This window comes from Saccopteryx leptura, chromosome 5, assembly GCF_036850995.1.
Source record: "Saccopteryx leptura isolate mSacLep1 chromosome 5, mSacLep1_pri_phased_curated, whole genome shotgun sequence".
Lineage (NCBI taxonomy): Eukaryota > Metazoa > Chordata > Mammalia > Chiroptera > Emballonuridae > Saccopteryx > Saccopteryx leptura.
The window spans coordinates 80,483,451-80,510,095 of record NC_089507.1 but is presented as its reverse complement, the minus strand read 5'-3'; the positions used below and the strand labels follow the sequence as shown (position 1 = coordinate 80,510,095).

At 36.0% G+C, this 26,645-nt stretch overlaps 1 protein-coding gene across 1 annotated transcript in view; it reads left to right on the top strand.

The window, feature by feature from the left end:
- Positions 1-24,486, top strand: part of STPG2 (sperm tail PG-rich repeat containing 2) — a 140,473-nt gene extending 115,987 nt beyond the window's left edge. Inside the window, exons 6-8 of the mRNA XM_066386550.1 lie at positions 11,536-11,695; positions 17,068-17,228; positions 24,424-24,486. Of these exons, the coding sequence (XP_066242647.1) occupies positions 11,536-11,695; positions 17,068-17,228; positions 24,424-24,486 (384 nt within the window). The remainder of the gene's footprint in view (positions 1-11,535; positions 11,696-17,067; positions 17,229-24,423) is intronic.
- The last annotated feature ends 2,159 nt before the right edge of the window (positions 24,487-26,645 follow it).

Genomic DNA, 26,645 nt, shown 5'->3' with positions numbered 1-26,645 from the left:
CTAATATCAGATCTTGAAAAGTATCTTCTGGATTTGAAAGAGAGGTGCAGAAAATTCAAAGTTTGGATGATTTCATCAGTCTGTCCTTATAGTTCCATCTATTCAATTAATGCAACTAAACTATTATTATGTTTCAGACGTGTGATCAATCTGACTTTTTCTTTCCTTCCCAGAACTACCACTACTGTGGCTCTTAGACTTTGACAGTACCATTGTTATATTTTCTGCTATTTTCCTAGCTTCCTGGAATTCTTTATCTTTTGTGGTTTTTACAGAAAGGAATGGGGAGCTTCAGATGGAATCCATGCTTATATCTTAGCTTCCTCACTCTGTTAGTTTCCTAGAGCTTCCATGACTAAGTAACTATAGACTGGGTGACTCAAATAAATTTGTCTTCTTGCAGTCTGGAGGTTAGATGTCTGAGATCAAGGCAGGAAGGAAGTTGGCAGTGATTTCTTCGGAGGTTTTTTTTCTTGGCTTGTAAATGGATATTTATTTCCATGTCTTTACACTGTCATTCCTCTGTGCATGCTCATGTCTGTGTCCAAACTCCCTCTTCTTATAAAGACACTAGTCATAGTGGATTAGGGCCCACCCTAAAGAATTTGTTTAAATTTAATTACCTCTTTAAAGGCCAAATATACCTAGTTATATTCTGAGGTACTTAGGACTAGGGCTTTTGACATATGAATCTTGGTAAAAAACAGTTCAGCCTATTATACTCCCAAAGCCTCACTAAATTAGTAAGTAAATGAATAAAAAGATGTAATACAACACAAAAAGATTGGGGAAAGGAGGTGATAATTGATAAAAGATTTTTAGTTTTTAAAGATGGAATGCTGATGGGCAAATGGTAAATGTAAAAGGTGAGGTTAAAGTTTAAATAGTAAAAAGGGTAAAGCTGTTATTTAAACACCTGAATTGAGCCAGCTCACATTATAGTACCTGGAAAAGTCCGGGAATAGCAGTTCCTGTGGAAGGTGGCTGGTGGGATTGGAAACATCAGGATTGGTGACAATCTGGATGAGAAACACAATCTCTTGTAGTGAGGCAACTTTCTCATCCCCACTGTAGGAGAAGATGTGAGGTCCACTGATGGAAGAAATTAAATGAGAGAGTCACTGGATTTGGGGACACTGATATAGAAGAGGAAAGGGGTAGTGTAACAAACATGGAAGATATTTCTAGACTCCAGGTTGAGGTTTCTAAATACCATTCATTCACCACTAAAAAGGATCAGAACTCCTTGAAGAAACGGCTGATTCCAGGTCTGGAGCAGGAATTGTATAAGGTGCACATGAAGCATCTGGTCATACCAGAGAGCAAGAAAGCTATGAAAGTCTACTAGGGTCATAGCAAAAGGATTCAGAGACTCATGCAAGTAGGTTCTCACTGACCGAAAATGGGATAATTTCAGCATCAATGAGCAATACAACTCTAATGGGTTGAGATAATTTAAATACATCTAGGTCTATGAGTATAAACTCAGAATTTAAAAATCTTATTGATTAGTGTTGTAGGATGTAAGAGTACAACTTAGTGCTTTGAACTGGTAAATAAGAGTGGAAAAAACCCAAGCATTATCTTACTTGTGCCACATGAACTGTACCTTAGAGCAAGTAAATAGTTGATAAAGTGCTATTTCAGCCAATAAATAAAAAAGAATTTCAGAATTATACTATCATTTTGGAACCCTTATAAATGACTAGATCTTGTCAGTAATCACCTCTGACTGCTAACACTGCAGGACGAGGGAGAATCAGCTATTACATGTGTGTCCTGGTAGAAGTGTGGAATGTCATCTATAAAGTAATCTTGCCCCTCCCACCAAAGAAAATTAAATTAGAATTTGATCAAGCCTTTATATAAACCTGCGAGTTTATAGGAAGTATGAGAGATGGGCACATAGATATTCAGTCAGGAAAATAAAAAGTTTCGGAAACTAAAAAAATGGAGAAAATCTTAGCTTTTTTACCAAATAATTTAAAAGGAAAAAAGTAATGAAGAAACTTATAGATTACAAGAGATTTAAAAAACATTTAACCATTTGTAAGAATGAACTTTAACTGACCTCTGATTAAAACACGAATATATGGCCCTGGCTGGTGGGTCAGTGGATAGAGTGTCAGCCTGGCATGTGGAAGTCCCGGGTTTGATTCCCAATCAGGGCACACAGAAGCAACCATTTGCTTCTCCCCCACCCTCTCATCCCTCTCTCCTTCTTCCCTGCCCACAGCCAGTGGCTCGATTGATTCCAGCATGGCACCGAATGCTGAGGATAGCTCAGCTGGTGTGAACATCAGCCCGACAGGGGTTCCTGGCTGGATCCTGTTTGGGGTGTATGTGGGAGTCTGTCTCACTATCTCCCTCCTTTCACCCAAAAGAAAAAAAAAGAAAACCCCCACAAATATACAATATTTATGTATCTATTATTATAGCTAAGTTTAATATACACAAATTTATGAGAGTCATAAAAATTTGAACTCTGAATAATTAAGGAGTCAAACCATCATTTTTTTTTAAGGTAGGAAAATAGTTTTGCAGTTATGTTAAAATGGTTCTGTGGTATATTTCTTTTTTTTAGAGATACATTCTAAATTACCTATTGATGAAATTATATATTTTGGATATGCCTCTTACATCTTTGGAGTGAGAATTAGGAAAGTTGGCTGGATTAGGAAACAAATTTGAATACAAGTTGAGGATTAATGACCATGGTGATGGGTATATGGGAATTTTTATACTATTCTTCATTTTCCTGTGTTTTTAATTTTTATAATTAAAAGTAAGACAGGAAGAAAATGGAGAGTTTAAATAAAAGTTTATATACAGAGTGGGGAGAGAGTTCCAGGTATCTTTCCCACTCACCTAAATTGTCAACCAGACTTGAGAAAAGACGGACATTTAGGAGGGAGTGGCTAATACCAAGGTAAATTGTGATTCCATCAGAGCGTAATGAAGTCCAGTAGGTTTCAGGTCAAATCTTTCATGAAACTAGGGAACAATGGAAGTTATACAATCTGGAAAGTTATTGCATGTTTTGGATGAGGCCTGACACTGTGAGTTTTAAACTGATTTAGGCCTCAATACCAATTGTACATTAGAAGCAACCAGGAAGCTTACATTTTTTATTTTTTAACTTTAATAAGGCCAGGACCTGCCTTATTAAAGACTAGGTGGTGGTACAGAGCATAGGGCATTGACCTGGGACTCTGAGGACCCAGGTTCGGAAAACTGAGTCGCTGGCTTGAGCGTGAAATTATAGACATGACCCCATGGTTGCTGGCTTGAGCCCAAAGGTCACTGGCTTGAATCCCAAGGTCACTGGCTTGAGCCCAAGGTTGCTGGCTTGAGGAAGGGGTCACTGGCTCAGCTGGAGCCCCCTGGTCAAGGCACATATGAGAAAGCAATCAATGAACTACTAAAGTGCTACAACTATGAGTTGATGCTTCTCATCTCTCTCCCTTCCTGTCTGTCTGTACTTTTCTCCCTCTCTCTATCTCTCACTAAAAAATAAAGTAAATAATAATAAAAAAATAAGTCCTGGACCTAAGTTCCACTGGCTTTGATTTGAATGAGGTAGAATGAAATACTGTTATTTTGTAAAGCTCTCCAGGTGGATTCTCTTGTGCAGCTTGGGTTGAGATCACTAATCTAATGTGAGCTTCTCAAAAGCAGAGCCCATGATTTATTTATTACTGTATGCCAGTACTTTGCACATAGTAAGCTTTTTAGCATTTTTAATGAAAATAATAATAATTGATGGTGGCTATAAGTTAGAGAACTGAAGGTGAAACTGTATTGCTTTCCCTACTCCACTTAATCTTTGCACACCATCTGGTCAAATGGATGATTATACCCTAATTTTAAAAGAAAGAAGCCCATTTCTATTAGGTTGTACATGAAAAGATGCCATCATAAACAACCTGCCCCAATAATCTTTAACCTCCGTTCCCAAGGCAGAATATTCTCCAGATCCGGGCCCCTCTTTCTTAGGAAGAGTCTGGCTAGCAAAAGAAGCTGTGGTTATTACGCCTTTGGGGCTGAGTTATTTATGGTGCATGAAAATCATCTGTGAGGCTTGTTAAAAGGTGGATTTCAGGATCCACCGAGATTTGATTCACCAAAGCTCAAATGAGAAACTGGGAGGCTGTGTATTTAATAGGTTGATATCAGTGCAGGTGGTCTGTTGATCACAACTTGAAAAATTAGTTATAAGCATCACAGCATTTTTATCCTGTGCCCTGGGGTTTGGTCTTCTCAAAGGCTTTGTGCCTTCTTCATATTGTCACAAATGGAGAACTGCTCTTTAGTGGGCAGTGGCTCATATTTTATTTTGGAGCTTATTTTAAATTTGCTTATTAAATCTTAAGCATAATTTTTAAAAGCAAGGACCTAATTTTACTGCTCTATCTTATTTTAGTGAAGCAAAGTTCAGTAATATTATGACCTTTATGAAAAAATGAAAGAAAGGAAAAAGAAGTATTCATTGACGGGATCGAGATTTAATTTTTGCTTATATGAAAAAAAGTTTCCCAAGACTATATTCACTTATCTCATTATTTATGCTTAATTTCCCCCCTGTAATATCTTAGTAATGAGTAATGACCTTATTATACAACTGTTGAAAATAGTGGGACAGTAATCCTAGCATGTCAGTAGTTGGTTAATTTTACCATACCTGCCTATAGAAGGTGAAGACAGATATAGTACCTGTGTAACTTTAATTCAAGAAAACAGATTAACATTGTATATTTGAAGTTATACTTTCTCTGTGTTTCTACATTTGAAACATATTTCATGGGTTTATATAAACACAGAATTATGCAGAAGTTTTTTTTCTTCTAAGCTTAACTTTCTACAAGGTCATAGATTAAAAACAATCTGGCATGCCACAGCCAAAGTGCGTCTTTTCTGTCAGCCACCAAACAAGGGCATGGATTTGTTCATTTGAGACAAGAGAACATGGACCTGTGCATGAATTTTTGGAATTTCATCTATTTATAAGGAAGTATTTCTGTATAAGAATTTCTCCTAAAGAACTTTTTAAAAATTATTATTCATAAAATGTAGGCTTTAAGACACTTTACTATAATTAGAAATGGCTAATGTTCTTATTGGGAACTACATGTTTCCCAGAGGAACATATCTCTGAATTCATTATATGATTAGTGAAAATATGGGATTCAATACATGCATTTGTCTTTTCAGCCATCCTCTGGCAAATATTTACTGAGCACTTACTGTGGTGCAGGTACTCTTCTATACTCTATAGATATAGCAGTGAACAAAACAGGGAAAAAACTGCCTTGAAGCTCACAGCATGGCAGAAAACTGTATTTTGAATAGTAAAAAATGGTTAGGTTACAAAAGAGGTAGAAGAGGGGACAGGAATTGTTTGGGGCAGGCACTGAAATTTTAGTTTGGACTGGCAACGACACACTGCCAAGGTGACATTGCATAGTGCCTGACCGGAATGAAGTGAGCCCTGGAGCTAAGAGAACGTTCCAGCAGAAAGAATGGCAAGCACACGGGTCCTGTGGTAAATATATGCTGGGTATTTTTGAGACCAGAATAAATAGAGTATGGAGAATAGTGGGAGATGAGGTTAGGTTGATAAAAATAGGTGTGGGGGTGAAATTCATATCACACTCAGGACCTTGGTTTTTGCATGGAGTGAGACTGGAAACTCAGATGGGTTTGGGAAGGGGAGAGGTGCAATCTGACTTGGGGACTTCACTGGATTCATCGCTAACTCCTGTTTTGAAAATACACTGAAAGTGGATTTCACAAGGGTGGAAGTCAGTGGGCAGTTAGAAAGATTTCACAGTAATCTAGGTAACAGATGGTAGCTTGGATCAGAGTGGCATTTGTGGAGGCAGAAAGAAGTGTTTGGATTTGTACATATAATGATAGAGGTGACAGGATTTGCTAATAGAATTTCATTATATATATGTTATAAGCTAAATATTTAATTCAAAGTAAAGGAATGATTCTAACATAGGAAAGTTAGGAAGGTATATATAAATCAGAAGATTTGAATCTAACTTTTTTATAATATGAAAGGTATGTTTAAAAAAGTAATTAAAATATTTGATGATGCATAAATAGAAATTCTTAGTATATATTCAAATTGTATTAGTAAGATAATAAAAACTCAATTTAACTGTTTAGTAATTAATTTTATCTGTTGTAAAGTATTTAGTAAGAAGCTTAATATCCTACATTTTCTAACATTTATAGTTAAAATATATTCTTAAGTTTATTGCAAATAAAACAGTCTATTGGTTAATAGAAATTTGGAAAACAGTAAAATCTTTAGAGCTGGATGTACATATATATGTATATATGTATGTATATATATATACACACACTATATATATACACACACATTTAAATGGAAGAAATGTAGAAGTCATTTTTATTCATTGTAATATTTAATCACATGAAGAGCTACATGTCTTTTTTCTGAGTTCTATCAGTAGAGGGCAGCAAAGTTTTAAGTAGTGTGTTTTCAGGTTCCTGGGAAGCTTTGATAAGGAAAATTTCTTTATCTATTTTTTTTTCTCTTAAGAAGTTTATTTTGGTTTGCCTTTTAATGTGGTGCTTTGGTAATATCATATAGGAATTTGCTCAAAATCCCTGAAGGTTTTGTTCAGATATTTAGCCAACTGTTTCCTTAGGTGCTATAAGTGCTTTCTTAATGAGAACATGTATTTTTTTTTTTTTTCTGTAATGATTTAGGGAGTACCAGGACCTGGGAAATATAACATTAAAAGTCAATTTCAAGAGAATGAAAGTATGACACCAAATGGAAATGATGCATCATGTGCTTTTTTTTCTCAATCCCAGGTAATGGTCTATAGTCATTTTCATAAGTAGAGTATAATAGGTATAATGTGAAGCCAGCAACAAATCCAATGATGCTCAGGGAGATTATAAAAAGGGAAGTGATATTTAAGCAAATTGGAAACCCACATGGCCTGGGAAAATCATATTACCAAAAGATGTGGGTAAAATGAAATGAAGTAAGATTATAATATTAGCAATAATATGCAAAGATGAATATTTGAACTGAAACCATCTATTAAACATTTTTCTATTATGCAAATTTGCATATGTAAAAATTCAGTTTAGTGTAGAAGAGATTTTAGTGTGAGTTTTTAAATATACCTTGTCAATGAATGTGTGCAGTGTTAACATGTAACCTATGAGGACGTGCATTTCTTGCAGAGAAGGTTGGAGACTCTTGTGGAGCCAGGCCATAGGTCATGTCAACAACTACCACTGGGGCCTTTATTAATGATGTCTATTTCACAGTCATCATTTCACACTCTGCAGGGTATATACTAAAGGGACTTGAAGGTATCTAAGATATTTCTAAGCTGGAACATTACAATGCTAGCAAACATGTTTTAATGTAGCAGCTTCTAGATTAATGTAGTTGTAACATTTTACTAACTGTACTGCATACAGCTCTGATTATCTTACTTGACTTGGGAAGGTTTTTAACCTTCAGATGACTGCAGGAGACTACTTTGGTTTTATTGTACCTCAGAGGCACCACCTTGAAGACAAGTAGATAGATTGCAGGTATATTTTGGAGATATAATTAACATGACTTTTTAATGGGTTAGATATTGTGGTGAGGGACTTGAGGAAGAATCAAGAATAAATATGAGGCTTCTGCAGTGAGGAACTTGATGATACTTAAGGTAACTACACAAAATAAGTATATGGTAAGAGGTTGTTATGCATATGTGTACGCTTGATATTTTTAAAATATAATTTTAAAGCTAAAACTCTCAGTTTTTATAGTATTTCTGTTCATCCAATATATAGTTCTAATTTGACATTACTTGGCATTAATTATAATATTTTAAATATATTTTCAGAAATGGTGAAGATTATGATATCAATTTTGATTATAGGAATGATGAAGAAAAGAATACTGGTTCTGGGGTGAGAGATATGGAGGAGTTAAAACTAACAGGGCTGCTTGCTAGGGGTAGTATCAGTGCTTAATTGAACATGAACAGATGTATTCAAAAAAGTGATAATGCAATTGACAAGGTGAACATAAGACACAATTTTTGGTTTATAGGTATAAAGACAAATTATGTTTTTGGTCTACTTATTTTAGTTATTGATTTAAGGAGTTGTCTGATACTCTATCTAATGCAGTAGTAGTCAACCTGGTCCCTACCGCCCACTAGTGGGCATTCCAGCTTTCACGGTGGGCAATAGTGGAGCAACCAAAGTATAAATAAAAAGATAGATTTAACTATAATAAGTTGTTTTATAAAGATTTATTCTGCCAAACATAGCAAAAATCCAACATAAAGTACTTGGTAATTAATTATTATTATTATGCTTTAACTTGCTGTAACTCTGCTTTATAAATTTTATGAAGTAAAGTTACTTCCCTACTTTATAAATCACCATTACTGTGGAACCGGTGAGCGGTTAGAAAATTTTACTACTAACAGAGATACAAAAGTGGACGGTAGGTATAAAAAGGTTGACTACCCCTGATCTAATGCATTGAATTTCCTTGTATCTTCAACTATTAATCTTCAAACATAAGATTTCCTTTACAACAATACTCTTCCTCTTGCTGTGTAGTAGAAACACCTAGGGAATTTTAATACCTTTTAATACCCGGTGCCTCTTCCCTCTTTCCTAGAGATTGATACAGTTAGTCCAGACTGGGGCCCAGGCATCAGTATACTTTCTTTTTAGAACTCCTCAAGTAATTCCATATGCTGCCATTTAAAAAATATTTTACTCAGCATCTAAGTAATAAGATAGTATTTAGAAGAAAAGTTTAGAGAGTCCTTTTTGTTATTTCCATTAAATATATATATTTTGGTAGTGTTAAGATTTATCTACTGTATAAAATGTAAGAGGGCATATGTAATATATTACCTTTTGTGTAAGAAAGAAGGGACAATAAGAAATGTACACATGCCCTGGCTGGTTGGCTCAGTGGTAGAGTGTCGGCCTGGTGTGCAGGAGTCCCGGGTTCGATTCCTGGCCAGGGCACACAGGAGAAGTGCCCATCTGCTTCTCCACCCCTCCCCCTCTCTTTCCTCTCTGTCTCTCTCTTCCCCTCCCGCAGCCAAAGCTCCATTGGAGCAAGGTTGGCCCAGGTGCTGAGAATGGCTCTGTGACCTCTGCCTCAGGCGCTAGAGTGGCTCTGGTTGCAACAGAGCAACGCCCCAGATGGGCAGAGCATCGCCCCCTGGTGGGCGTGCCGGGTGGATCCCAGTCAGGCGCATGCAGGAGTCTGTCTGACTGCCTCCCAGTTTCCAACTTCAGAAAAAAAAAAAGAAAGAAATGTACACATAACTGCTTATCTTTATATCAACACATCAAAAATAAAAATGAAGCTGGTTACCTACAAGGGATGGTGAGGAGGTAGAGTGGAGTCACTGGCATACTGGAGTCATGTTTACTGGCTTGCAAGAGTGAACATTTATTTTTCCAGCTTGCATGTTGGTTGATGTTATGTTGGTAGTGTGAAATTAGCCACCATGGTGATGTATTTATACCATGGAAATTAGCAAATGTTATAAATTTGGACATTTTCCCCCTCAGGGCACAGCATCCACAGGTAGAAGGAAAGAGAGAGCATCACTTCTTTGAATATACTTTTTAAAGTATATATTTAATATATATTTATCTTTTGGAAGCATGTCAATGTTTCATGTATTTGAAAATAAAATCAATGGGAAGGTTTTTTTTTAAAAAATAACTTAAAATTGAAAGCAAATGGAAACAAATGAACCACTGTATTTCAAATGTATACTCTTAACCACACTGAAGAGGAAAAAAAAGAAAGAATAATCCAGGTAACTATAGTATTTGACTGTATCAGTCTTGGCTAGGATAGAATGGAGTTGTAATGAGCAATTGCAAAGAAATTCTGAATTCATTTTATTAGGTTGGTTATTGTAATGGTATAGGTGAAGCAAGCATGAAACTATTTTAGATATACTGTATTACAGCTTTAAGCTAAAAGTTGATATTGGGAATCAGGTTTTCACTGTGGCGGAAGGGACACACAAATATAGATTGGATATGTGAGAAACAGCCCCATGAGACAGATTTGAATTGAAGGCTTTGATGTGAATTTATTATTTAAAAAATATATATGTATATATGCATATATATGTATGTGAGTGATGTGTCTCTCTGTGTCTATTTGTTTGTATAGACATAGATATATAGATATGTATTCTATCTCTGTCTGTTAACTGAGCCAAGAAGCAGGAACTGTGTAGAATAAGTTAAAAATGAACATATAACATCTTCTTATGTCAGAAAGTAGGAAATGTATTTTTTAAAAATGAAGGCATAGCATAGGAACATATGAAACAACTTGAAGGGCGCCCCACTGGTAAAATAACAATAATTAATTATAAATCATTAAAAAAGTATTCATTAGTCCATTTGGATGAGTCCAAATAGATAGATAAGTGGCTAGATAAATAGAAAAATAAATAATTGAGGAGAAGGGAAGACTCTTGTTTTAAATAGAATGCTTAATGCTTATTGATAAATGCAGGTGGAATGTTAGGTAGCATGAAAATTAAAATCACCTGTGAGTCTAGAGGGTGTTGTATACTTCCAGATATGATATTTTGAGAAAGGCACAACATCACCTATTTAGTATTCTGTTCAGAAATGCATAACCTGAATATAATCACAAGGAAGCATCAGAGAAACCCCAACTAAAGAAGGTTCTATTTTTCTACCAGAATCACAAAGCACAAAGGAAAACTGTAGAAATATTCCTACTTTAAAGGAGACTAAAAGCAGTATATGCCCTTAGACTAAATTAAGTACTGAAAGGGAAAATTGGCCTAGAGGCATTATTAGATCAACTGACAGATTTGGAATATGAATGCTAGATCAGATAAAAGTGTATCACTGATACATTTACTGAAGTTGATAACTGTACTTCAGATAAGTAGAAAATATCCCTATTTTTATTAAATACATACCAAAGTATTTAAGGGTAAAGGACCATGGCATATATCACTTTTCATTAAATGGTTCTATATGTAAATGCATGTGTATCTGAGTATATATTTTTATATATATCTCTATATTTATATATCTATCTATATATCTATATCTAGAGAAAGGGAGGGAGAAATGGACAAACAGAAAAAGAGAAACAGAGAGTGGGCAAACCAAAAAAAGCACATGTCATGGCATGTAAATAGATGAATCTAGGCCGTACCCTGTCATCTAGAATCTCATATTAAGATGATTTTCTTCAAAAAGTCTATCTGGCATAGTAAAGTACATAATGCATTGCTGTATTAGTATATAGATGATTCTATTAAAAGCTATATATTTTATGTTTTGATAGGTACCAAATTTTAATTCATCTACATTTTCTTCACTCCATTAAGCAGTAAATTACACTCTAGATTTTATATTACTGAGAAGGCAGTTTTTAACTCATGAAGTATCAAAATGTACTGCAGTTTCTCATTAGTATATTTTCCCATTCTTCCCTAGAGATTTGCACCTGTGAGATCAACTGCCGCAGCTCCTGGCACATGTAATAAATCTCGAACTGCTTTCAAGTCCTTGAAGAAAACACCAACATTGAAAAATATTCCATTTGGTCAAAGTGCTGCTCGATTCACACAGGACTCCCAGACAGAGGCAATGCCAGGTGAGTGATGAACACACGTGTTACGACAGTTTAACGTGATGTAACTTAATATTCTTACCAAGATGAATGCACCAGAGTACAGTCTTTTTTGTTGCTGTTGTTTTATAGTTTATGTTGTCATTTTAAGTCTACAATGGTTTTTTAAAACATTAACTATATACTAAACACAGATACATAAAAACATAATTTTGGTAAGGTTTCAATTCAACATGTCACACATCTGATTTGTAATTTTGTTTTATTTTTCTTTATTCAGTGAATTTCCTAGTTTTCTCCTGGTGGATGAATATATGTATATTCATATATATATATTTAATACATCAACTATCTGGTCACTGCCAGTAATATCACTTATGATACTCAGTTTTGTTAAAATTCAGTTTTGGGGACATCCAATCACATATTCTAGTATTCTCAGTGGGTATTCCAGTATACAGAGCTAAGAATAGAGCACCAAAATAACCTATCTAGTTGTGAACATACAGTTATCTGTGGCTGTGTAACAAACTTAGTGGCCTACAATAAAAAGATTTTTCTGTTATGTCTCATTATATACGAGATCGCTGGAAGGCAGAGCTCAGACAGAACTGTCATTCAAAGTGGGTACACAGCTCCAGCATTGCAACCCCAGGTAGTTGTTCATTTAATATGGTAGTTCAGGGCACCACAGACCTGGAAGGATGCTGCAAGGTTTTTTATGACCTATCCTCAGAAATGCCAGGACAACGTTTCTGTCACATTCTATTAGTCAACCAAGTTACTCAGGGTGGCATGTATTGAACAGAAGGATATGAAACACTCTCTCAATGACAAGGTTAGCTAAGTATCTGTGGCCATCTTTAACCTACTATAGACTACCCTCTGGCCACAAAATACTTATGATTTTCCTACATGCCTTCTCAAGGCCTCCAGAGTCTTATGGAATTATGGTATACTCTTGAAGTCCAGGATCTTGTTATGTGAGTCAGATATGGGTGCAAGTGAGGATTCTTGGGTATGGCACCTCAGATCAGCTTCTTGAGTGGGATTCCTCTCTATCCAAAGAGCTGTGAACTAAAGATGCAAGTTGTGAGCTCCACAAATTCAACACACAGTAGTGGGAGAGAGATGGGATAATCATAGTAGCTATTCCTATTCAAAAAAGAGGGAAAATTGGTGGCCCAGAGCAGTCACAGGGTATAGCAATTCTGAAATCCAACCAGGCGTGTGTTGCCATTTTCTTGATTAGGTCCCAGTGGAGCTCTCTGGGAATGATATTCATGGTGCTTGGTTCTTCACTTACCATTTGGGCTTTTGGTTTCATCTTTCGACTCATCCTTCCTTTCTATAGGTAATAGGCTGTTTGCATCTGGAGCTTTTTTAGCCTGCTTCCTGCACACAGAAGACTGGAGTCTATAAGCCCCTTTTTATTTTGCACTGTTTTCTGTTGTTCTTTTCATTCCAAGTTGGTACAATTTTTTTATAGAAAGTCTGTATTATATTAGTTTATAATCAAATATACTATATAAACCCATACTCACATGTGCTTAGTAGAAGAAACCCGTGTCTAGGTTTGGTCACCTTTGGTGATACTCTTAAATTCTTAGGAGCACTATTGGCTTACCCAAGAGAGTCTATGATATATAGCTGCAAAATTCTTAGAGGCCCTTTTATTTAAGTGAGAGGTTCCATGAAGTTTTGTATCTCTGAGATCTTATAGCCAAACCCTGGGTTTGGTCTTTGCCCTCAGACGATGTCCTGCTTTGAGAGCTTCTGATATTTAGAGAGTCTGCTGATGAAAAACAGTTTTACTTTCAAACCCAGAAAATACTGATTTCTTTTTATTTCCTATAAAGTCTTCTGGAAAACTGAAAAGTTTTACTCATGTCTTTCTATTCATACCTTTGCACACACAGCTAAAAGCAATTAGTTGACACTTTAGCTACTCAGCCTAGAAATCTCCTTAACTAGAATCTACTAATTTATTAGGTATTTTCTTCATTATCCCAAACATTAGTTCTGTTAACATTTCTGTCATTATATAATGGAAATTAGTTTCTCTAACCTTCAATAACATCTTTATTACTGTCCTTTACGCCATCACCAACTGTTTCTTCAAGGCTCTTTCTCTAAATCTTGAAGTTATTTCAGCTTCTGACCCCATTGCCTGATCCAAAACCATTGCAGCAAATGTGGCTATGGCAGTTTGTTATGGTAATACTATACTTCCAGTGCAGCATTACTTACTGCTCATGCCATTCAGAGGTTGAGTCTTATTCTTCTCCCCTTCAATCTTGGCTAGCCTGGTGGCTTTTTTTTTAATTTTAATTTTTTAAACAATCTTGGCTAGCCGGGGTCTTTCTTAAACACTAGCATGCAGTGAAAGTGATAGTTTAACATTCTCAGGCTAAATCATGTACTTTATGCATAAACCTAGGCCTGTTGAAATACTTGGTGTTGGGGGCCTCAGCGTCTTTCTAGAAGTCTAAGAGTGCCATTCTGGAGAAAGAGGCCATATGTAGGGGCTGGGCACTCTCCTGGCTGAGTCTGTCTTATCGAGCTTATCATGAATCTGAAATCCAAATTATTTCTAAATATGATTCTTTTGACTGACCTAACTGCTTTAAGATTGGATCTTGTTTTCAATTTGATGGTCTAGTGTATGATGAATACAGTATTACAAATTACCCAAAGGCTAGTTTATTTGTAAAGGATAAAGTTGAAATTATGATGACCTCTAAAATCTAATTCTGAATCTTAAGAATTAGTGATAATGGCCTTCATGGAATTTTGTGGGGTTTTTTTTCCCACGTAGATATTAGAGTACAGTAACGAATTGGACCCATCAATTAGAGCAAGTTAGAAGGTACCCCTAAACTGTCAAACTTTGAGAATTCTGGGCTTTTCTACATCTACTGACTGGAAAATTAAATGAAAAACCTCTACCATGAGCACAATTTTGATCAAAATGGCTTTTCAAATAAGCTTAATAAAGTAGTACCTGAGATGTATATACCTTGCGGTCCTTATATTTAAGCTCACTTGTAATATATTATACTTTCATGCCAGAAGAAAGATCAGAAATACTTGTCTTTTAATTATCTTAAATAGTGGCCTGAGTAGTATTCATTACACTTTCTGTTTACCTTCTTCTTAAGCATTATCAGTGGAAGAATTTGGAAGATGGCAGGAATTGAACATACTAGCTTTTAGATTTTCTGAGAGTTGGGGTAACAGAAATTTTGGTAGACACTTTTGGGGAATAGATTTTAGAACTGGAATATTTGAAAAATGGAGAATAGTTTATGGGCAGCTTCCTTGAGAAATACCTTATAAATATCAAGAGTAGAGAGGACTTGGCCATACAGAATGATTTGATCACATTTGATCCAGAAGGAACCTAAAGCATTATCTAGCCAGTATCTAGCACAGGGGTCCCCAAACTTTTTACACAGGGGGCCAGTTCACTGTCCCTCAGACTGTTGGAGGGCCGTACTATAAAAAAAACTATGAACAAATCCCTATGCACACTGCACATATCTTATTTTAAAGTAAAAAAACAAAACGGGAACAAATACAATATTTAAAATAAAGAACAAGTAAATTTAAATCAACAAACTGACCAGTATTTCAATGGGAACTATGCTCCTCTCACTGACCACCAATGAAAGAGGTGCCCCTTCCAGAAGTGCAGCGGGGGCCGGATAAATGGCCTCAGGGGGCTGCATGTGGCCCGCGGGCCGTAGTTTGGGGACCCCTGATCTAGCATTATGCTACTCAAAGTGCCCATTTGCCAACTATTTCCTGCCTGCAGTGAGAAAGGAGATGCCCTGGAATGTAAGCCAACAATCTTCCCATGGAGAAAGACCAGTTACAAAGTGCTTAGTAAAATATTCAATTTACATTTAGTTGTAAGTTCCTTTTTTTTAAGGTTGCTCTTGGACAGCCAGCAGTCCACAATACCACATTTTGAGTAGCACTGATCTAGTCAATTCCTATTACCTTTAGAGAAGAACTTGAAACCCAGAAAATCAAGAGATTAAGTGACGTTTCATACCTATTTAGTTGCAGAGCTTATTTTTTAGAACTCATTCATGTGAGTATAACCAAAGCGAGTATTCTTTCAAGAATATCATATTGCATTTTATGCATATTGCTGCTCACTGAAACTGATTTTTTTTTAAAAAATACTGAATTATAAAACATATACAAATGAGTTTTTATGATCTGTGACTGAGAATCCACATATGTGAAAGGCCGACTTAAGTTACGCACAGATTTTTGATTGCATGAGAGTCAGTGCCCTTAATCCTGCATGGGGTCAACTTTATTTGTTTCAGATTTTTGAATGTCTTGATAAAAACTTTTTCAGTGGCATAAAAAGTTGTTTATATTATTTGAATGAAAAAAAAAGAAATGTTATTCTCTCAGATTTTTCCCATAGAAAATATTCTTGCTTATAAATATGCGCTAAAAGCTGAAGGTAAAAAACTTAAAATAACTGCTGTGATAGAAAAATTGGATGATAGGTGATATATTTTCAAACTGATTTTTAATGTTGCTACATTAACTTTTCAATACCTTTTGGTTTCAAGAATCCTCCATCCCTCCCTTCCTCCCTCCCTCCCTCCCACCCTTCCTTCCTTCCTTCATTCCTTCCTTCTTCCCTCCCTCCTTCCCCTTCTCTCTCCCTCCCCCTCCCCTTCCACCCTCCTTCCCTCCTTCTTCTTTTACTCCCTCCTATCCTTCCTTCTTTCCTTCCTTCTTTGATTGAGGTATAATTTACACACAAAAATAATTCATTTTAAGTATACTGTTTGATGAGTTTTGGTAAATGTATATAGTCAGGTAACCACCAGGGCAATCAAGTTTTGAAAACATTTCCATCACCCTTAAAGTTTCTCATGCCCCTTTGCAGTTAATTTCCATTCCCACTCCTGGCCCCAATGCTGTGGACTATTTTTATCATTATGACTATGTATTTTCTGAAATTTCACATAAATGGAATCACCCATTATTCAGGATTTTTTATGTCTTCTTTCGCTTAGTAGACGTTTTGGAGGTCTATTTATGTTATTGCGTTTATTTTTCCTTTTTATTTCTGAGTAGTTTTCCATTGTCTGGGTATAGCACATTTTGATTATCTGTTCAGCTGATGGACAATTTAGTACTTCTCATTTCTCTTGGGTAAGTACCTGGAGTAGAATTTCTAGGCCATATGGTAAGTATACATTTAACTTCATAAGAATTTGACAAATTGTTTTTTAAAGTGGCATATCATTTTGCATTCTGCTAACAATATATGAGAGCTCTTTCTAAAAAATAATTTTCAGTTACTTCATTTAAAAATTTAAAAGCATGTTTACTCTTATACATTATCTTCTTAATTTTAGGTCCTGGGTTTTATAATTTCTTAAATAATACTATCATTGACAAGTTTAGCAAAACATGCTTAAAACAACAAAGGAAAAGTGCATTGGGGTCTTCTGTTCCTCAGACTTTCTTCTCATATCAGAAAGAAGCTTTTACTACTCCTGGGCCTGTTGATTATAAGGTAACATGTGAATACCAAAATAATATTTCTTATATCTAATACCAATAATTTAGGGTTTAAAAATTACATATGGTATAAACACCTTATTATTATAAACCATAAGGTTATTATTGAAATTATTTATATGCTAAATTATAGTATAAGCATAATAATCAGTTTGGTTCACAGCTTTGTTTGTAATTTTTTTAAATTTTAATTTTTTGTGTTTACATAGATACAAGTGTCCCACCGAGTACATCCCCCCTCCCCCATTTTCCCCTCAACCTCCTCCTTGCCCCCTTGCCCCAAACCCTCCCCCATTCCCTCCAGCATTTGCTTTTCTGCTCTCTATAATGCTGTGTTATATGTATATAATTTTACCAATCTCTTTCCCTTCTGTCATTCCATCATCTTATCATCCCCTTTTCCTCTGTCCACTTACCTTCTGGTCCCTTTGATCCTGCCTTTGTCTCTATTCCGCTCCTCAGTTCACATTGTTCATTGGATTCCTCAAATGAGTGAGGTCATATGGTATTTTTCTTTGTCAGCCTGGCTTATTACACATAGCATAATAGTTTCCAGGTCCATCCATGTTGTCACAAAAGGTAAGGTTTCCTTCTTTTTCATGGCCGCAAAGTATTCCATTGTGTGTATGTACCACAGTTTTTTAATCTACTCGTCCACTAAGGGACACTTGGATTATTTCTAGATCTTCGCTATTGTGAACAATGCTGCCATAAACATGTGGGTGCATTTCTTCTTTTGAATCAGAGATGTGGTATTCTTAGGATATATTCCTAAAAGTGGGATGGCTGGGTCAAAAGGCAATTCCATTTTTAAGTTTTTGAAAAATCTCCATACTGTTTTCCACAGTGGCTGCACCAGTCTTCATTCCCACCAGCAGTACAGGAGGGTTCCCTTTTTTCCACATCCTTGCCAGCACTTATTAGGTGTTGTTTTGTTAATGAGCGCCATTCTGACTGGTGTGAGGTGATATCTCATTGTGGTTTTAATTTCCATTTCTCTAATAATTAGTGATGTGGAACATTTTTTCATCTGCCCATTTGCCATCTGTCTGTCCTCTTTGGGGAAGTGTTTATTCATTTCTTTTACCCATTTTTTGATTGGATTGTTTATCTTCCTGGTGTTGAGTTTTACAAGTTCTTTATAAATTTTGGTTATTAATCCCTTATCAGAGGTATTGGCGAATATGTTCTCCCATTGTGTAGTTTGTCTTTTTATTTTGTTCTTATTGTCTTTAGCTGTGCAGAAGCTTTTTAGTTTGATATAGTCCCATTTGTTTATCCTGTCCTTTATTTCACTTGCCCATGGAGATAAATCAGCAAATATATTGCTGCGAGAGATGTCAGAGAGCTTACTGCCTATGGTTTCATGACTTACATTTAAGGCTTTTATTCATTTTGAGTTTATTTTTGTGAATGGTGTAAGTTGGTGATCTAGTTTCATTTTTTTGCATGTACCTGTCCAATTTTTCCAACACCATTTATTAAAGAGACTGTCTTTATTCCACTGTATGCTTTTACCTCTTTTGTCAAATATCAATTGTCCATAAAGGTGTGGGTTTATTTCTGGGTTCTCTGTTCTGTTCCATTGATTATATGCCTGTTCTTATGCCAGTATCAAGCTGTTTTGAGTACAATGGCCTTGTAGTATAACAATATCAGGAAGTGTGATACCACCCACTTTATTCTTCTTTTTCAAGATTGCTGTGGCTATTCGTGTTCTTTCTTGGTTCCATATAAATTTTTGGAATATTTGTTCTCTATCTTTGAAGTTTGTCAATGGTGTTTTAATAGAAATTGCATTGACTTTAGAAATTGCTCTGAGTAATATAGACATTTTAATGATGTTTATTTTTTCTATCCATGAACACAGTTTATGCTTCCACTTGTTTGTATCTTCCTTGGTTTCTTTCATCAATATTTTATAATTTTCCAAGTACAAGTCTTTAACCTCCTTGGTTTAATTTACTCCTAGGTAGTTTATTTAATTTTTTGTTGCAATAGTGAAGGGGATTGTTTTCTTAATTTCTCTTTCAGATAGTTTATTGTTGGTGTATAAAAATGCCTCTGATTTTTGAATATTAATTTTATCTCCTGCCACCTTGCTGAATTCATTTATCAGGTCCAGTAGTTTTTTGACTGAGACCTTAGGGTTTTCTATGTACAGTATCATATGATCAGCAAATAATGATAATTTTACTTCTTCTTTTCCAGTTTGGATGCCTTTTATTTCTTCTTCTTGTCTGATTGCTGTGGCTAGGACTTCCAGGACTATGTTGAATAAGAGTGGTGAAAGGGGGCACCCCTGCCTTGTTCTTGATCTTAAGGGGATTGCTTTTAATTTTTGCCCATTGAGTATGATGTTGGCTGTGGGTTTGTCATAGATGGCCTTTATCATGTTGAGGTATGTTCCCTGTATTCCCATTTTGCCGAGAGTTTTGATCATAAATGGGTGCTCGATTTAAAAATTATCTGGCAGTTTTCTTGACATGTAAGAGGTTCTCATAATCATTAAGTAAATGTGTTTTTAATAAATGATTTCTTCCTTTTGAGGGGTTTTAGGATTGTATTGTATTTTTCAAGTGAGTCATTGTCTTACTCTGCTTAGTATCCACTTTGAAGTGTGCCATAAATAATTTAAAACTAATATAAAACTTTTAAGCTTAAGAATATTTAGAATGAATTCATAGTTATGTCTATCATAACATTATATTTAGATACTGTGGAAAAACAATGTTAATCTCTTCAGGTACCCATAGGAATGCATATGTATATGTTATAGTTTAGTTTGTAGTGAAAAGATGGTGGAGATCCGCTTTAAAGGAAGATGAGTTCCTTAACTATATAATTATTCCTAACTTCTTTACATTTTTCTTATTTAACTGTGTCTCTGACTGGATATGGAAACTCTTCTTTGGTATTATTTTTTTTATTTATTTTTATTTTTTATTTATTCGTTTTAGAGAGGAGAGGGAGAGACACACACACAGAGAGAGAGAGAGAGAGAGAGAGGAGAGACAGAGAGAGAGAAGGGGGGAGGAGCTGGAAGCATCAATTCCCATATGTGCCTTGACCAGGCAAGCCCAGGGTTTTGAACTGGTGACCTCAGCATTTTCAGGTCGACGCTTTATCCACTGCGCCACCACAGGTCAGGCAGTATTATTTTTTTGTTGCTGTTGTTTTCTCACGAAGCAGTAACAACTAAAGGTATTAGATGAGATTCTGCTTATCCAAGAAGCAAATAGTTTAGTCACAGAATACTTTGATTTTGAATCACTTATGCAAATAGAAATACCCTTCAAACATGTGGGTATATGAAAATTAGATAATGAAAAATCCAAATTATTGATCTCAGATCCAAACTGATGTTAAACTTATAAAATAATGGAATTAATTTTTTTTTTTGTATCTTTCTTAAGTTGGAAACGGAGGCAGTCAGACAGACTCTCGCATGCGCCTGACCGGGATCCACCTGGCATGCCCACCAGGGGGCAATGCTCTGCCCATCCGGGGCGTCGCTCTGTTGCGACCAGAGGGGGCAATGCTCTGCCCTTCTGGGGTGTTGCTCTGTTGTGACCAGAGCCATTCTAGCACCTGAGGCAGAGGCCATGGAGCCATCCTCAGCTCCCGGGCCAACTTTGCTCCAATGGAGCCTTGGTTGCGGGAGGGGAAGAGAGAGACAGAGAGGAAGGGGAGGGGGAGGGGTGAAGCAGGTGGGCACTTCTCCTGTGTACCCTGGCCGGGAATCGAACCTGGGACTCCTGCACGCCAGGCCAATGCTCTGCTACTGAGCCTACCGGCCAAGGGCAGTAATGGAATTAATTTATAATTTTCATTCAAATAAGAATTATAGAAAATTTACCTCTAACATATTTAAAATTTATGTATATGTATATGCTGCAACCTTAAGACGTATAATTTTCAACATTTTACATAAAAGTTTTACATAAAAATCTAAAAAAACTCAGACTTACTTTTTTATAGGAAATACAGAGCATACGTGCACAGCTCCCATCTTTTTACAAGTTCCCACTGAGAGAATTAAAGTTACAACATAGCCTTAGTTGAATATAAAAAGACAAAACGATTGAAAATACGGTCAATGGAGGCTAAACACAAGTCAAGCCTCTGTTTATTAGGCATTCCAGCAGCACAATGCTGACATAGTAGTTGGGAGTATTTGATGTAAAAAACAGTAAGTTGTCTTGAGCTGAATGAAGACATAAATCTTCAATTAGAAGAACTCAACACAATGCCAAGAAGGATGAATTTTAAAAGACATAGTTTTTCACATTATTTTGCATTTCCAGAAGACTAGAAATAAAGAAAACATCCTGGAAGCTTCCATAGAAAGTAACTGGGTCACTTATAAAGGAAGGAGGAATAGACTGATTTCAACACTTTCTCTGCAGCATTCACATTTCAAAGCTATGAAATAATATTTTCTCAAATTTCTGAGAAAAGATCATTTTAGATGTTGAATTTTGCCTCTATCCAGAATTTTAATTAGCTGAGTCAAGACAATAATTTTCTGACATGAAAGAGCTTGGAAAGTTTAGTACCTCTATCCACGTATGTGCAGGTTTTCTAGCAAAATGGAAAAAGGGAAACAATAAAAAGGTGACATAAACCTAGAGAATAGAAACTGAGAATTTTCTAGGTGAAATAGAGAAAAGCAAAAACAAAAATAAGGCGATTCTTGCTCATGCTTGGGACATCTTCAAGAGTTGGGGCTTTGGTGATAGAAAGTCACTTCTCTATGTGAATGGCCACATTTGTCAGTTTAATAGGAAATAATAATGATATGGTAGCCTTGTTTTAATATTATTGATTAATTTTAAATAAGTCTACACAAGTTGCAGAGAACTTAATTATAAAATAAAAATATAAATATTAGAAGTCTAATAATAATATCAATAATAAAAGAATAAAATCAAGAGGTGAAAGTTTGTAAGGCAGCAAAATGTTTCAAATTTCTTATTGCAGAGTGAACAGATGTTGAAAAATTAAGAGATTATAGTGTAAGATTTTATATTAAATTTGTAATGGTAAATACAACTCCCAACCTAAATACCTCAATTACTGTTAAAGGAAATTACAGTTGACCCCTGCACAACACCAATTTGACTGTGGACCCACTTGTACCCATATTTTTAAAAGTAAATACTTGTACTTTTTTTTTTTTTAGGTGAGAGGTGGGGAGATAGGCACTCCCACATGCACCCCAAGTTGGATCTACCTGGAAACCCTGTCTGAGACTAATGCTTGAGTACCAAGCTATTTTTAGCATCTGAGGCTGATGCTCCCCAAGGAGCTATCTTCAGCCCCTCTGCCTACCTGGAACCAATCAAGTCACTGTCTGTGGGAGGGGAAGAGGGAGACAAGTGAGAGAGGGAGGGGGAGAGAAGCAGATGGTCACTTCTCCTGTGTGCCCTGATCAGAAATTGAACCCAGGACGTCCATACACCTGCCAATGTTCTATCCACTGAGCCATTGGCCAGGGCCTGTACTGTTTTTGATTCCCAAATGGGAGTGCATTGATATAGAGATTTGACTGTGTGCACTGAGTTACACCATTCTTTATGGGGAATCTGAACGTTGGAGGGTTTGCATATCTGCAGAGGTCCTGAAACCATTCCTCCCACCTGTAATCACTGAAGGGCAACTAGGTTTTTGAGGAATCAAAACTTATATGAAGATTTTCAACTGTGCAGAGAGGTCGTCACCCTTAACTGCCAAATTGTTCACAGGACCACTACATTTCTGGTAATGGAATCAGGGAGTGATCAAGGACAATTTTGCTGTTTATTTTAGACTTCAATATAATTTGATTTTAATTTATAAGGTAAAGATATTATAAAATAAAAATATTACTCCTGATTAATTTTAGATCGAATGTAAACAAATCAAAATTATGAATGCTTCTAAGAATTAGAAAGAAAAAGGAGTACACAAGCTGAAAACTAGATTAAGGTAGAACCGAGCAGAGAATTGAAGCTAACTTTCACCCTGAGGGCATGTGGCAAACTAAGTGACCTTAAGCTTTTTTTATAGCCTCAAGGGACCTCCATAGGATGAAACAAAGCATAAGACTCTTTTAATAATAATAATAATAATAATAATAATAATAATAATTTTTAGGTGAGAGGAGGGGAGATAGTGAAGCAGACTTCCGCATGCACCCTGACTGGGATCCACTTGGCAACTCTGTCTGGGGCCATGCTCCAATCAATAGAGGTTTTTTTAGCACCTGAGGCTGATATACTCAGACCAATCCAGCTATCCTCAGTGCCCAGCAACATACTGGAACCAAATGAGCCACTGGTTGTGGGAGGAGAAGAGGGAGAGAAAGGGGGAGAGGGTGGGGCAGAAAAGCAGATGGTGCTTTTTTTGTGTGCCCTGACCAAGAATTGAACTGGGGACATCCATATGCCAGACTGACGCTCTATCCACTGAGCCACTGGCCAGGGCTCTGACTCTCTCATAATGTATTATCTCAAAGAAGATTCATTAATACAATTAAAAATTTAAACGACAACATATGCAGGTTAGAATGAAATGTTAGCCTTGGCTGGATAGATTGGTTGGTTACCATTGTCCCAAAGTACAGAGGTTGCTGGTTCAATCCCTGGTTAGGGCACATACAGTAACAAATCTATGTTCCTATCTCTCTCCCTTCCTCTCTAGCTAAAATCAATCAATATATAGAAACAAATTTAGAGTGAAATACATGCTAGTGTCTCAGAAGCTCAAAAGAAAGACCCCTTGGCCCTGTGACACAGACCCTTAGGGGCCTGAAGATAGTAAAAATATATTAAAATGGATTCCATCTGAACTATTCCATAAGAATCAAAGTTACTCTGACTAGAAACTCTATTCTGTTACTCTCAATCTTTCCTTATAATTTCGAACCAAATATTTATAGAAAGTGCTTAGATTTTTTGCATAGTTTTTGAGTTTGTTTTGTTGGTTAGCTAGTTTGCTTGTTGGTATTTTATCATTCACGTAACCGTTGGTGGAGGAGAGCACATTCAAATGAATTTTCTAACTGCAGACCCATCAGTGCAAGTAAAGGACTTTAGGCAAATGATTTCTGACACACTGGAGAGGGAATTGGTCACAGTGCACGTTGATACTTCCTGTACTTCTGTTATAATTTAAATTTTCTATAAAGTTTTCATTTCATTGTCTAGCTTCCTCAGTTCAAAAACAAGTACTGCTGGATGCCATCCTCATCTAACAGAGAAGAGGAGTGAAGGCCATGGCTGAGCAAAATTCACTGTGATGAGCCAGATCTAGGAGCCTGCTTATTGACTGGGTGAGATTTTGCCCGTCAGTACTTACACATGGTGAGAAGATGGCAATTTACATTAGTCATTTTTGATTGCCCTACACAAATCTCAGGAGTAAATAAAAACTTCAAAAAGAAATGATTTTTTTCTTTCCTGTTTGGATGATAAAAAATGTTGTACTTTTAGTGTTTTGAGAATGCAGTCTGTTTCAACTTTGAAGGTATCATATTTGATTTTGGGTGGTGGGCACACAAAACAATATACAGATCATGTATTATCGAAATGTACACTTGAAACCTATATAATCTTATTAACCAATGTCACCCCATTGAACTTAATAAGAAAGAAAGTTTATTATAAAAAATAAACCATTAACTGAAAGTAAAATAAAATGAACAGCAGCACAATGACTCATTCTGCATAATCTCTGATAGTTAAATTATGCTACATTTGTGGCATCCATTCCAATCTGATTCTTGCATTTTATATCAACCAGTCATTGTTTTGTTGCTTATGTGGGAATTAAAAGAGAGAAAATAATGGTGAAAGTGATATGAAGAGGATTAGTCATTTGTCTTTGATGCCAACATGACTACATACGCAACCCTACATGTGGTATAATGATGGAATTAATACCATTAAAACCTCTTTAGAATAAACTTATGACTAATGAAACATGACATTTAGAAATTGACTTCAAATGTTTAATTATCTTACTCAGATGCACATATTCATAAGGAGTGAACCTTCTTTCAGTATATTTAAATGTTTAAGAATTCATATCTTTTTAATATCTCCATTGATGCAGGTTGCAATGCTGGATTCATTTACAGAATCTGATCTCAATGATATAGTTAACACACATATTTTAAGCAATTCAGAATATTAAACTTTTGAGTATCTCATCATCATTATTATACAAAACTATATACAAATGGTTCTCCTGTTAGCATTTTTGTAAGGATAAACAATAATTTCACTGTATAATTACAAATGCCTTTAGGGGAAAAGACGTGTTTCCATCATATAAAAAAGCAGTGCCTTGTCGTTTAGTTCCAGTTCCTCACATCAGGCACCACTTGTCCCAGAGACAATGACTACTCAGAGACCACACGCAATGCACCATGGGACTTAGGGGAGACCGCCTCACAATCCCCTATACAGGTTTCATGAGACGGCCATGACCCCCAGTCCGTATAAGTATTTATTGATACACACAAATCGAAGCAGAGATGAGAATGAGGAAGTCAGGAAGGGAAACTTCTTTAGAGCAGACAAAAGGGTAAGGGAAGTAGCTCACTTTCGAGATATTTACCCCACCTATTGATTAACTGGAATTGCTAATTCTATCCCTATTGTGCTGCATTCAGCACAGTACTGAGTTCAGTACTTTCATCAGAGGAGCCACTGTGGCTTTTGTCTCAGGACACTGTACTGTGTCTCTGTTCTATGTTCCTATTCAGGGCTTCTACAGTTACTAAATAATATTACATTAGTATCATCATTGCAAAGCACACAGGGAACAAATATGGAAAACACTAACAAGTTGATACAAGTTAAATGACATTGGTAGAAAAATAGAGGAAAGAAAGAGTAGAAAGAAAGAAGGCCAGAGATATGAGAAGTATAAAGAAGTGAGATAATTGGAAGAGGTCTCATGTTGTAAAGTTGGAGAGGGTACAGAGTAACACAGGAGAAAACTAAAGCAGAAGCAAGCTAGAAAAATTGAAACTAGGTTCACTTGCTGCTATGGTAAGGAATGGCTGTTTCTCCAAAGGAGAAGCAGATTCATAGGGTGAAATTTCTTTTTACACCAGCCTGATACATACCCGTTAGCACCTCTTTTGGCTGAGCCCAACAACAAATCATCTGACAAAGCACAAGTATAGATTGAAGATTCCCAGGTTTGGAGTTGGGACATAGCATAATATCTGGTACATATCACCCCCTTGACTACTTAGCATCCATATGCATCTTACTACAGTTGAACTTCCACATAATATTCCAAACAATTTTGTAATTCTGCCTGATATAATACAACTCTCCCTTATATAACAAGTTTTTTTTTTTTTCATTCTGCAAAATGAAGAGACACAAGTTTCCAACACATCTGAAGATGAAGA